Below are 14,652 nucleotides of genomic sequence, written 5' to 3'. Positions count from 1 at the left end.
CTGCCTCCCCATTTCCAACTTCAGAAAAATACAAACCACACACTTATATAAATGGCATAATCAGAATTTTGTTAAGAATCAGCTAGCCAGTGGTAGTCAACTTGGTCCCTACCGCCCACTAGTAGGCGTTCCAGCTTTCACAGTGGGCGGTAGCTAAGCAACCAAAGTATAAATAAAAAGATAGATTTAACTATAGCAAGTTGTTTTATAAACATTTATTCTGCCAAACTTAGCGAAAATCCAATATAAAGTACTTGATAACATTATTATTATATGCTTTAAAACTTGCTGTAACTCTGCTTTATAAATTTTATAAAGTAAAGTTACTTCCCTACTTTATTAATCACCATTACTGTGGAACTGGTGGGCGGTTAGAAAATTTTACTACTAAGAGATACAAAAGCGGGCAGAAGGTATAAAAAGGTTGACTATCCCTGAGCTAGCCTGACGGTGACGCAGTGGATACAGCGTCAGATTGGGACGCAGAGGACCCAGGTTTGAAACCTTGAGGTCGCCATCTTGAGCACAGCTCATTTAGTTTGAGCAAGGCTCACCAACTTGAGCCCAAGGTTGCTGGCTTAAGCAAGGGGTCACTCGCTCTGCTGTAGCCCTCCCCACCACCATCAAGGCACATATGAGAAACCAATCAATGAACAACTAAGGTGGCACAACACAGAATTAATGCTTCTCATCTCTCTCCCTTCCTGTATGTCTGTCCCTAACTGTCCCTCTCTCTCTGTCTGTCTCTGTAACAAAAAAAAAAGAATCAGCTAACGTCTCATTTGAACTATCAAAAAATAATCCTAAAGAACTGCATCCTGCCCTGGCCGGTTGGCTCAGTTGTAGAGCGTCGGCCTGGCGTGCAGAAGTCCCGGGTTCGATTCCTGGCCAGGGCACACAGGAGAAGCGCCCATCTGCTTCTCCACCCCTCCCCCTCTCCTTCCTCTCTGTATCTCTCTTCCCCTCCCGCAGCTGAGGTTCCACTGGAGCAAAAAATGGCCCGGGCGCTGGGGATGGCTCCTTGGCCTCTGCCCCAGGCACTAGAGTGGCTCTGGTCGCGACAGAGCGACGCCTCGGATGGGCAGAGCATCGCCCCCCGGTGGGCGTGCCGGGTGGATCCCAGTCAGGCGCATGCAGGAGTCTGTCTGACTTGCCTCCCCATTTCCAGCTTCAGAAAAATACAAAAAAAACAAGAACTGCATCCTATTTATTTGATAAATCCATGTTGAATACAGTAATAAATTTTATTACTTAAATTACCTTGTTTTTGCCCTGAATTGTGAAAGCATTCCTCTTACCAATTATGATTTGGTTTGAACTCTTTAAGGCTCACATCCTGTTACTCTTTAGGGAGCAAAGGAGGGAAATGATCTAAAGCAGGGGTAGTCAATCTTTATATACCTACTGCCCATTTCTATGTCTCTGTTAGTAGTAAAATTTTCTAACCACCCACTGGTTCCACAGTAATGGTGATTTTTAAAGTAGGGAAGTAACTTTATAAAATTTATAAAGCAGAGTTACAGCAAGTTAAAGCATATAATAATAATTACCGCAACTTCCCTGGCCTCCATCTTTTATCGGGGACAGGGAACCTTGCTGGGCAGGATGCACGCTCTGTACTCAATAAAGCCTTTTGTTATTCCACAGTTCGTGACTCCAGCCCCTTCCTTCCTTCCTTCCTTCCTTCCTTCCTTCCTTCCCCGCGGGAAAAAATACCTTATATTTTGGTGCCGAAAACCCGGGAAGAGTTTGAAGTCCGCAAAGGACCACTCCTCTTCCAGTCCCCTCAGAGAAAGAACCAGGATCTCTGACCTTCCACCCACTTTAGCGCATGGTGCGGTAAGTCCCCTGCCTCCAGCCTTTCCCTCAGTTCTTTCCACAGATTCTCTGTCCAAAACCATAGCTATGTCAGGGAAATCTTTTCCGTTCCGAATGACTGTGTGCTTGTGGAGACGTCCAGAATACATCCACTTTACCTTTTCCGTCCATGGCCAGACCTTGAGTTTTAGGACATTGATACTCAAATCTGACCACTCCAAGGACTGAGGGCGGCTGGTGGGGGCACAGGAATCTCCCTCCCTAAAGAAGAAGAAACTGTTCTTCTTCTCCGCTGTGGCCAGGCCACAGAACCCACTGAATTAGCCTCCTGAAGGGACTTTCGGTGTTAACACCCTCACCAATTTAACTATCGTCAAAAAAGCTGGGAACTGATTGGAGATTTCTTTTTTTTTTTTTTTTAATTTTATTTATTCATTTTTGGAGAGGAGAGAGAGAGGGAGAGAGAGAAACAGAGAGAGAGAAGGGGGGAGGAGCTGGAAGCATCAACTCCCATATGTGCCTTGACCAGGCAAGCCCAGGGTTTTGAACCGGTGACCTCAGCATTTCCAGGTTGATGCTTTATCCACTGCGCCACCACAGGTCAGGCTGGAGATTTCTTACATACACGGCTTCTAATTATTCGCGCACCTGTCCTTAATCTCTGTGCCGCCTGTTCCACTGCACAGGCCTTTTTCTGGGCAGAGAATCCTCACCTAAAACCTCCACTCCTGATCTTTCCTTCTCCGCGGACTCCTAACTCTCTCTCCCTCCTGTCTGACCCCCGGGGGTGCCCCTGTCTCGGGACTTTTCTCTGGTCCCTCTATGGACCTCTTTTGTGCTCGGGTCTCTTCCCTCTGAGAGCCCCCTCCCCTCCATTTGCAAAATCCTGTTTCTTATTCATCACTACCATCTCTCTTCCTCCTCCCCTGCTGGTCAGGGGCTATTAAAAAAAGGGGGGGGGGATAATAATAATGGTTACTTACCAAGTACTTTATGTTGGATGTTCACTAAGTTTGGCAGAATAAATGTTTATAAAACAACTTACTATAGTTAAATGTATCTTTTTATTTATACTTTGGTTGCTCCGCTAATGCCCACCATGAAAGCTGGAACGCCCACTAGTGGGCGGTAGGGACCAGGCTGACTACCACTGATATAAAGCAAAACTAGTCTTAAATAAGAAACAGCTTATTCTAAAATTCTATTACAGACACAGTTTTTTCAAAGATAAAAATCGAAACATTCCTGAAAATAAAATATTATTGTAATTACAAACAAAAAATTTTGACGTTTAAATTACTCTTTTCCTTAAATAAAACAGTATCATTTTACTCAGAGCCTTTCCTAGGCTTTGTTTCTTCTCTATCACTAGACTAATTCCCTTACCTGCCTCAGTTTTCCCATGTCTCCAGCAGTGTCTCCTCCTGATAGAACACATTCCTTTGGTCCAATCTGAATTAGGAGAGCCTCCAGATTGGAGAACTGATCATTATCAGGGAACTCACACAGTCCTAGCTTCCTTTGTATGGTGTCAACATACCCAATTCCAACCTGTCTTTGGCCATCAACTGTAGACATTTTAACACCCACAGCACCAATGGAAGCTGACATATCATTGTTACTGAAGAGAATGTCTTCAAACTGAGAAAGATTACCAGGAGAAGCCTAAGGAAAAAATTTTTTAAAGTTTAGGAATCTGTTGAATATACTTTAAAATTTCATTAGCAAACAAGAATTACCCAACCTAGATGAATTTCACTAAATAATTTTACCTCCCAAAAATTACTTATAACCATATATTTCAAAATTATCACCAATTATACAGTATCCTACTGCTTTATTATTGTAACACTTGGGGACAGCTAAAAATAATTGTATCAAAGGTGATTTTCAGTATGAAATTTGGCAGCTGGATTTATACACAATCAATCATTAAGGAATCCTAAGTGATTATCCTGTCAATACTAGCCTTAAATTTATACATTTTGCCAAACTACCCACTAGTTGCACATATCAGTATTTTTACTATGTAGCTATACCATACACAAGAGCAGTATTAGTTTAAATATTGAGCTTGAAAAATATCTCTATATCAACATGCTTATATGTAAAATGCAGATGGTTCTAAATCAGTGATTTTCCAAATAAAGGGTCCTGGATCTATTTATTTTCAATATGTCAAAAAGGTTAGAAATACTCTTTAAGATTGCATAAAATAACTAAAGGGTCGAGTTTCTTTGCTTTTGGATGAACAAGTCTGTGGGTAAAACTAAAAACTTCAACCTGAACAACTGATGGGTTGCTATTAACATAAGGCATTTCAGGGCAAATGACAACTACAGCAATGAAATATAAGATAGTCACAAATAATCGAAATGAGCACAGTGACAGCCAAATTTAAGCAAGTTGTAGCCACCAAAAGTTCTTAAATTTGGTTAGCATCATAATTATTTATCTTCTCACAACATCATTCTGAATTTCTATAACTACGGACTGATTAAAATCTGGATCAAAAATCAAAAATTACCCAATATTCAAATTTTAGCCTGACCAGGCAGTGGCGCAGTGGACAGAGCGTCGGACTGGGATGTGGAAGACCCAGGTTCAAGACCCCGAGGTTGCCAGCTTGGGAGCCGGCTCATCTGGTTTGAGCAAAAAGCTCACCACCTTGAGCCCAAGGTCGCTGGCTCGAGCAAGGGGTTACTCAGTCTGCTGAAGGCCCGCAGTCAAGGCACATATGAGAAAGCAATCAATGAACAACTAAGGTGTTGCAACACGCAACGAAAAATTAATGATTGATGCTTCTCATCTCTCCGTTCCTGTCTGTCTGTCCCTGTCTATCCCTCTCTCTGACTCTCTCTCTCTTAAAAAAAAAAATTTTTAAAGCACTGATTCAATCATACATGTAAACATTTTTATACACATGCTTTAGATTCACATGCACAAGTTATGAAGTACACATTAAAAACTCTCAAAGTGACAAGTAGCTAATAAAATTAAGTTCTTGAGAATCCTTGAAAATGATATGACTGATAATCTCTGAACTGGATGGTATTTAAGGTCCTTTCCTATTTCTAACATACAAACTACTGAGAACATGGAAAAGAAATCAATCACAGAGATCAGCTATTTCAAATACCAATATTACTTTACAGTAAAATCAATAAGTAAAAAAAAAATGTAAAAATTAGTTTTAGTAGTGTTCGATCTGAACTTCTTAAAATTTCTGGATGAAGATAACCACCTTTTTAACCTGATCGATACATATTTTAACATTTTCCTCCCACCTAAAAAGAAGAATTAATCTTGATGGATTCTGATATGACATAAAGAATAAGGTGTGACAGACTGCTAACCATGGTAAACACTAGAACTTATGATTCTTTTTGTTGTTGTTACTGAGTTCTGTGAGGAATGAGATAGAAAACATCACTCTGTGGTATCTTCAATTTTCTATTAAAATCTTTCAAGACATTGGCTAAAACTCTAATTAAGAGACTCCCTTTTTGGCCCTGGCCGGTTGGCTCAGTGGTGGAGCGTCGGCCTGGCGTGCAGAGGTCCCGGGTTCGATTCCCGGCCAGGGCACACAGGAGAAGCGCCCATCTGCTTCTCCACCCCTCCCCTCTCCTTCCTCTCTCTCTCTCTCTTCCCCTCCCACAGCCGAGGCTCCATTGGAGCAAAGATGGCCTGGGCGCTGGGGATGGCTCTGTGGCCTCTGCCTCAGGCGCTGGAGTGGCTCTGGTCCAAACAGAGCGACGCCCGGGAGGGGCAGAGCATCGCCCCCTGGTGGGCGTGCCGGGTGGATCCGGTCAGGCTCATGCGGGAGTCTGTCTGTCTCTCTCCGTTGCCAGCTTCAGAAAAATACAAAAATACAAAAAAAAAAAAAAAAAAAAAAAAGAGAGACTCCCTTTTCATAGTATAATAGCAATGAAAATTTCCAGAAAGCTCCATAATGCAGAATGCTAAATTCTCCCTGATACATTTTTCAGTAAATGTCTAATTCTTAAAAATGGGGGGAAGGTATGGAATGAAGATTGAAAAATAATATATTTGGGGGGAAAAAAGAAATATATTATACTTTAAAGCAACACCAACATCAAATGTTGTGCATCATTAAACTCCAAAAGAAAAAACTCGGGCAGCGTTGGTGGTATACTAGTGAGCATAGCTGCCTTCCAGAAGAAAAAACTCACAGGACTTTCAAATCAGAAAGCATCTTAAAAACTTTTTAATTTTACTGTTTATGAAGAAACAGATATAGGAGAAGGTTGAGATATTTGCTAAGGTCTCCCAGAGAGACAGAAAAGAAAAGAAATGAAAACTGCTGTAATAACTGCTCTATATATTGTGCCAGGTGAGTCCTTAAATACTAGAGAGAGGGAATACTTTGTAAATTATGATTGTCTAATCACTACACCGTACACCTAAAAATATTAAAAAATAATATTGAATAAAACAAATACCATTCTCCTTGAAAGCATTAAAAGCATGCACGTCAATGAGCCTCTCTAAGCACATCACAGAATATAAGCACCTTTAAACTTCCAGACTTATAAAAAATTACAATCTAATGAAAGAAAAAGGCACATACAAAAGTACAAACACATTACAAATATGTGTTAAGTGAGAAAGTTGTAATACTGTAAATCTATGTAAAATTACTTCAAACAATAAAATCAAATCCTTATTTAATGCTATATTCAACTTTACATATAGCTATTTATTATTTGTTTCAGAGACAGCAACAAAGATCAGAGTGTGCATACTTATAATAAGGACCTACTGAATCTCTGAATTGCTATTAAACTATAATTTTTAAAAAGCCACATGCTAAAGATTAAAATTTCTCAAAGCATTTTACTATGACACCTGGTTAAAATATTAAAACGAAAATTTCCCTTACATTTTAATTTTTTTCTATGCTGAAAAATAAATCAGAAAGAAAGATAATTACCTTAAATGCCAAATACCAATCATTCTCCTTGGATGCCTTATTTCCAGCTTTATTCTTATAAACTTCAACTCTATACTGACGAACTAGGAGAAGATCTTTTACAAAAGACTCAAAATTCATTTTACTAAGCACAACACTCTCCAGAGTCTTTGCTCCTAAAGAAAAATATTAAAAATGTTACAGCTTTGAAGTAATGTGTTCCAAGTACCTAGTACAATGTTTCCCCCCCAATTCATTCATTCAATAAACTTTATAAAGCGCCTATTTTATATGTCCTAGGGACTTTGGTACATAAGAATAAAATGGTGAATAGATATAGCCCTTTGCTCCTGTAGAGCCTATGAATCAAAATAAAAAATTGAGAAGATACAAAGATAAAAGAATGAGTAAAAATATATAGCTAACCGTATTCATTCTTTCTTTTTAAAGATTTTATTAATTGATCTTAGAGAGAAAAGAGAGAGAAAGGGGAGTTATGTGCCTTAACTGGGCAAGTCCAAAACTGGTGACCTTAGCACACCAGGTCAATGCTCTTACCCACTGTGCCACCGCAAGTCAGGCTGTTCTTTTTTATAATTTTTCACATTTTTATTTTATTTTATTTTTTCTTCTTTTCCAAGTGACAAGAGGAAAGATAAGGAGACCAGACTCCTACGTGTGCTCTGACTGGGATCCAACCAGCAACCCCCATCTGGGGCTGGGGCTCTACCCATCTGCGACTATGCTTGCAACCAAGCTATTTATTTAGTGCCTGTGGCAGAAGCTCCATGCAGCCATCCTCAGCACCCAGGCCAATGCACTCGAACTAATCAAGCCATGGCTGCTGGAGGGAAATAAATCCAAGTTGGGACATCCACACACCAGGCTGACGCTCTACCACTGAGCCAACTGGACAGGGTACAATTTTGAATACAATTCATATAATATCTATATAGTATTTGTATAGAATTAACTTTTTCAAAAGGCCAATAAAAATGAATTGGTCATTGTTCATTGCAAAAATGTTCTAGGTAATATATTTACATTGCTAAAACCTCAAACATTCAAAAAGGGATGGCAAAGTTTCCCATTCACCATTGTCCCTTGCACAGCCAGTTCACCATCATAGTGTTAACAGTTTATAAAATATTATATATTCCCAAACATAGTCTATGCACACACAGCAAATATAAATAAAGCATCACTTTTTTCCTTCTACTTAAATAGTTGCTTACTATACATACTGTTCTGTATCTTTTTTTTTTAGTGTTCTGTATCTTGATGCTGTTTTTAACATTAATATATTTTCAAAATTGTTCTATCAGTACTTAATCAGTATCTTTCAGTTTAGAGCTGCAAACAACTCTAGGAATGTTCTATAATTCAGTCTCTCACTGACTGACAGACACATAGGTTTTTAGTCTTTGTTATTTTAACGAAGCTGTATGAACTGCCTGAACAGCCTGTCTGCGCTTCACTTTCCAAACATCTGAGTACATATATCTGTGAGTTAAAGTCTTAAAACTAGATTTTATCGCCTGGCCTTTGGTGGTGCAGTGGATAGAGCGTTGGCCCGGAATGCTAGGGTCGCAGTTCGAAGCCCTGGGCTTGCCTGGTCAAGGCACATATGAAAAGCAACTACTATGAGCTGATGCTTCCTGCTTCTCCTCTCTCTCCTGTCTCTCCCTCTTTCTTCTCTCTAAAAATCAATAAATTTAAAAAACAATAACTAGATTTTATCAAAAGATACGTGATTTTGATAAATATTACCAGACTATCCCCCTGGTTGGCTGTGTCAATTACGACCACCATCCATAAAGTATAAATACATACATATATTTCCCCCCCTATCTAGTCAACATAGTTCTAAAACTTTCTGGTCTTTGGCCCTAGCCAGTTAGCTTAGTGGTAGAGCATCGGCCTGGCGTGTGAATATCCTGGGTTCGATTTCTGGTCAGGTCACACAGGAGAAGCGACTATCTGCTTCTCCACCTCTCCCCCTTCTCTTTCTCTTTCTCTCTCTCTCTCTCTCTCTCTTCATCTCCCACAGCCATGGCTCAATTGGTTCAAGCACATTGGCCAGGCCACTGAGGACGGCTCCTCGGAGCTTCTGCCTTGAGTGCTAAAAATAGCTCAGTTGTAAGCATGGCCTCAGATGGGCAGAGAATCAGCCCCAAAAGGGGGTTGCTGGGTAGATCCTGGTTAGGGCACATGCAGGAGTCTGTCTCTCTATCTTCCCTCCTCTCAATTGAAAAAGAAGAAAAGAAAATAATAAATAAAAAATTTTGGTCTTCATCTTAGATCACTGATCCTCAACAGAGGGTGGTGATCCCCTAACCTACATTTGGAAATGTGTGGGGACAAATGGGTTGTCACACTTGGGGGGAAGGGGGAGATACTAATGGAATCTAATGGGTAAAAGCAGAAATGCTACTAAGCATGCACAGGACAGCCATTCACAACATATTAATTATTCCATCCAAAATTATCAATACGGCTGAGGTTGAAAACCGATCTTAAACGGAAAGTGTCTCAGCTTAGTTGTGATTTGCAAGTACCAATTTCTTTACAAAAATAAAATCATCTATATTACTAAATGAAATCAAAACTCAATTTTCAATAAAAAAAAAACTCCTCAATTTTCAGCCCTGGCCAAGTAGCTCAACTGGATAGTACATCAACCTAATATGCCATGGTTGTGGATTCAGTCCCCAATTAGGGTATATATAAGAATCAACCAACAAAAATAAATAACCAACCAACAAATGCATAAATGGGTGCAACAACAAATTGATGTTTCTCTATCTCCTTTCTCTTCCCTTTTCTTTTTTTTTTTTTTATTTCTGAAGCTGGAAACAGGGAGAGACAGTCAGACAGACTCCCGCATGCGCCCGACCGGGATCCACCCGGCACGCCCACCATGGGGCGGCGCTCTGCCCACCAGGGGGCGATGCTCTGCCCATCCTGGGCGTCGCCATGTTGCGACCAGAGCCACTCTAGCGCCTGGGGCGGAGGCCACAGAGCCATCCCCAGCGCCCGGGCCATCTTTGCTCCAATGGAGCCTTGGCTGCGGGAGGGGAAGAGAGACAGAGAGGAAGGCGCGGCGGAGGGGTGGAGAAGCAAATGGGCGCTTCTCCTGTGTGCCCTGGCCGGGAATCGAACCCGGGTCCTCCGCACGCTAGGCCGACGCTCTACCGCTGAGCCAACCGGCCAGGGCCTCCCTTTTCTAATATCAATAAAAATAAAAAATTTTAAACCTCAATTTTCATATAAGTAATGTCAATTATTCATTCACAGATAACTCAAAATATACTCATAGATTATTCTAACAATTCTGGATCTCAGAATTAATTTAACCTAAATTTAACAGTAGATCATGCCAATTACACGTATCAAACACAAATAAGCATAAAAATTAATTATAAAATAAGATTTGTTTTGTATAGCATTTCATACACAGCAGACACTTCCAATATCATTTGTAAGTATTAGGAATACCCACTATCACAGACACTTTTGAAACTGGCTCAAATCTTACCTAAGGTTCTTTCTTACGATCTAACACAGGACTAGAAAACAAATATCTACAGGGATCAAGTAGGTATAAATAAACAAAGGAAGCCAAAGGAAAAATTACAACAGAGCTAACAGATGATAAATGGTTTCATAAGAGACCACATGGGCCTGACCAGGCGGTGGTGCAGTGGATAGAGCATCAGACTGGGATGCGGAAGGACCCCGGTTCAAGACCCCAAGCTCGCCAGCTTGAGCACAGAATCATCTGGTTTGAGCAAAAGCTCACCAGCTTGGACCCAAGGTCGCTGGCTCGAGCAAGGGGTTACTCGGGTCTGCTGAAGGCCCGCAGTCAAGGCACATATGAGAAAGCAATCAATGAACAACTAAGGTGTCGCAAAGCACAACAAAAAACTAATGATTGATGCTTCTCATCTCTCCGTCCCTGTCTATCCCACTCTCCTGTCTCTGTTAAAATAAATAAATAAATAACCTGACCTGTGGTGGCACAGTGGATAAAGTGTTGACCTGGAACGCTGAGATCACCGGTTCAAAACCCTGGGCTTTTCTGGTCAAGGCACATATGGGAGTTGATGCTTCCTGTTCCTCCCTCCCCCTTCCCCCCCTCCTCTCTAAAAATTAATAAAAGAAAAAAAAAGATTAAAATACAAGTTTTAAAAAAATAATAAAAATGAATAAATAAGAGAGACCACCTGGAATGATGAGAACTGACCAAATGAAACAAGAACATCAAGTAAAGGAGGAATCTAGACTCACTAGGTCAGAGGAATAGCTATTCAGTTCCAAACTACTGCTGAAGTGCAAGGATATTTTTGCCCAGAGTTTCCAACTAAGATTTTTCAAAAAGAAGCTTGAAATTCAATATTTTTCATGAAATCTCCCAATCTTTAAGCTATAAGCAATGTATTCTATCTTTATTAAAATTTCACTTAGCCTGACCAGGCGGTGGTGCAGTGGATAAAGCGCTGGACTGGGATGCGAAGACCTAGGTTCGAGATCCCGAGGCCACCAGTTTGAGCGGGGGCTCATCTGGTTTGAGCAAAAGCTCACCAGAGTGGACCCAAGATCGCTAGCTCGAGCAAGGGGTTACTTGGTCTGCTGAAGGCCCACAGTCAAGGCACATATGAGAAAGCAATCAATGAACAACTAAGGTCTCGCAACAAAAAAACTGATGATTGATGCTTCTCATCTCTCTCCGTTCCTGTCTATCCCTCTCTCTGACTCTCTCTCTGTTCCTGTAAAAAAAAAAAGTTGATAAAAGCAAAAAGAAATTTAAAAAATTTAAAAAGCAAGTTGAATGAAAATTATGTTTATCATAGAATCCCATTCAGCAAGGCATGTACGCACACTCCCAGTTCTATGGAGGAACTAAGGCCTATACAAGCTGCAGCAGACTCACATTTCCCAACTAACACTCAGGATCAGAACCTCAACGTGAAATGACAGGCTCCATTTAAGTTCTTTCCTGTTTTTGTCTAGCACACATGGTGACCATGCTGGTTTATCCAAGACTTTCCCAGTCAACATGGCAGCATCCCAGCCAAACCAGAATGATTGGAAAATCCTATTACTCCATCTAGTTGAATTCCAGGTAAGTAACATTATTGGTATAATAAAATATTATTGTCGGGCAGATAAAATATATTTTGCTCACTTTGTTAAAGATGGTGATGCGCACCGGGATGGGTATTGCCTAGGTCAGGGGTCCCCAAACTACGGCCCGCGGGCCACATGCGGCCCCCTGAGGCCATTTATCCGGCCCCCGCCTCACTTCTGGAAGGGGCATCTCTTTCATTGGTGGTCAGTGAGAGGAGCATAGTTCCCATTGAAATATTGGTCAGTTTGTTGATTTAAATTTACTTGTTCTTTATTTTAAATATTGTATTTGTTCCCGTTTTGTTTTTTTACTTTAAAATAAGATATGTGCAGTATGCACAGGAATTTGTTCATAGTTTTTTTTATAGTCCAGCCCTCCAACGGTCTGAGGGACAGTGAACTGGCCCCCTGTGTAAAGTTTGGGGACCCCTGGCCTAGGTGATAATATTAATTGCCTTCTTGCTTTGGGAAGGGGCGTGGTTATGCTAATGTGTTGGGGGAGGGTTTTTGCACCAAAAGGGTTTTTTTTTGCTGGGGGGGGTGTTTGTTTATTTATTTATTTTGTGACAGAGACAGAGAGAGGGACAGATAGGAAGGGAGAGAGATGAGAAGCATCAATTCTTTGTTGCAGCACCTTAGTTGTTCATTGATTGCTTTCTCATAAGTGCCTTGATTGGGGGGGGGGGGTTACAGGGCTACAGCAGACCGAGTGACCCCTTGCTCCAGCCAGCGACCTTGGGCTCAAGCTGGTGAGCCTTGCTCAAACCAGATGAGCTCGCACTCAAGCTGGCGACCTCGGAGTCTCAAACCTGGGTCCTCTGCATCCCAGTCTCTCACTCTATCCACTGCACCACCACCCAATCAGGCACTTCAAAAGGTTTCAAAAGGAGGAGCTAGGAGGCCATTTGGGGAGAGTGATCACATTCTCGTAAAAGGAAGAGCCGGTGCTGGAGCAGGGCAGGGAAGCCATGTGGAGGAGACAGCCAAAATGGAGGCATGGGGAAGGAGAAGCCGGTTCATGGAGGAGAAGGAGATGGGGAACAGTGGTGAGTAAGACTGGTGAGGTACTAGTCTTTGATTCTAGGAAACTTGGATGAGTCAGTAATATTGTGAGCACTGAATATGAGCAGGTTTTGGAGCCCAGTGTGTATTTTTACTCGCTTGCCCAGTGCCAGTCTAGAATAAAGGAAAATGGACTACCAATTTTCGGCTCTGTTGATTCCTTACCGTCTGTCCAAATCAAACCTGAACCTGCATTGGCCAGGCGGCTTTGATGGTGGCTGCAGTTACTGGCTATACAATCATGAAAAATAAACAAACTTGCTCAAGGAAAGCACTGAACCAGTTAATACAAAATAAGAAGAATTTCTCCCAGAAACACTTATAAATGCCATTGTGAATATAGTCAGCAATTTCCAGTAAATATAGCAGTGAGTTTCAAAACACCACTTTTCATATCATCCTTCAATGTGGAAGGCAAAATATAAAACACAACCCAGCAAAAACAATTCTGGGGAGTGGAAAAAAACACACTGATCTGGCATATTCCTGAACAGCTCTTCAATCATCATTCCAGCAGGATATGCCTGCAAAATTGTAGCCAACAGAGTTAAGGCATTTGAATTCAAATGCTTATCACAGAATAATCTCTCAGATCTATGAGCCCCCCCCCTCAGTTCTTACACCTTACTACTTTGCATATCAATGTTATCTGCTGGCTCTGGGAGGCAGTATCCAGAGCAATAGTTTAGTCTTTTTATTGACATTTAACAGACACAGGTTCACAACTGTGATGTCTTAAAAGTGGGTGGGGATGGGCTTGCCTGGTCAAGGCACATATGGGAGTTGATGCTTCCAGCTCCTCCCCCCTGTCTCTCTCTCTCCTCTCTAAAATGAATAAATAAAAATTTAAAAAATTAAAAATAATAAAAATAATAATAATAAAAAAGTGGGTGGGGAGAAGAGGCAGTGAATGAGGTAAGTCCTCTCCCTCCCAAGGACTCCACTATCTCCATAACTAGCCTACAGATAACCTGCCTAACCTCCAAAGTTATCGTTCCAAGATACTCACACAAGGGAGTTTTTGTGACACATAGGGTGGGAATGCATTTTAAGTCATATTTATCAAGGAGCATCTGAAGTGCAGCCACTTCTTGATGAAGAGCTAAGACCATATGCTTTAAGTAAGAATAGCTAGGAAGTAGGACAGACCTCCTAGTGTGAAAAAAGAGGAGTAGCTCCACCTGGGTATAGCAGAAGGAATATCTGGGTTAGTACAACATTCTTCTCTTCAAGTGTGATAAGGTGCCAATGAACCTTAAAACTTAGCATTAGCAACGCCATTTTAAAGAGGAAAAATCAGGCCTCTTACCCCCTCCTTTCTGTGGAGAAAGGAAAGAGAAGAATGCAGGAGCTTCTTGGTTTATAAGGGCCACTGGGTCATCTGGTCATAGTTTAGCTAATTCCTAAAATTCTCTGAAAGGGTGCCTGGGGCCACTTGCCATACAGAGCAAATAAGATAGAACTTATCTGAAAATCTTAGAAAACAATGTTTATGTACCTTAATCAAGAATTCCTGGCCCTGGCCGGTTGGCTCAGTGGTAGAGTGTCGGCCTGGCGTGAGTGGGACCCGGGTTCGATTCCCGGCCAGGGCACACAGGAGAAGCGCCCATTTGCTTCTCCACCCCTCCCCCTCTCCTTCCTCTCTGTCTCTCTCTTCCCCTCCCGCAGCCAAGGCTCCATTGGAGCAAAAATGACCCTGGCGCTGGGAA

General features: G+C 41.5%; 1 protein-coding gene across 3 annotated transcripts in view; it reads right to left on the bottom strand.

Moving 5' to 3' along the window:
- Nucleotides 1–14,652, bottom strand: part of MSH2 (mutS homolog 2) — an 84,251-nt gene that overhangs the window by 65,767 nt on the left and 3,832 nt on the right. For 2 of the 3 annotated variants that reach the window (XM_066267072.1, XM_066267073.1), the window contains exons 2-3: nucleotides 6,773–6,927; nucleotides 3,205–3,483 (exon numbers count right to left, since the gene is read on the bottom strand). The exons of the other annotated variant lie outside the window; for it this stretch is intronic. In XM_066267072.1, coding sequence (XP_066123169.1) covers nucleotides 3,205–3,483; nucleotides 6,773–6,927 — 434 coding nt within the window. The remainder of the gene's footprint in view (nucleotides 1–3,204; nucleotides 3,484–6,772; nucleotides 6,928–14,652) is intronic. 3 annotated transcript variants of the gene reach the window in all.

Source organism: Saccopteryx bilineata, chromosome 3, assembly GCF_036850765.1.
Source record: "Saccopteryx bilineata isolate mSacBil1 chromosome 3, mSacBil1_pri_phased_curated, whole genome shotgun sequence".
NCBI classification, from domain to species: Eukaryota; Metazoa; Chordata; class Mammalia; order Chiroptera; family Emballonuridae; genus Saccopteryx; species Saccopteryx bilineata.
This window is presented reverse-complemented; position numbering and strand designations above follow the sequence as displayed.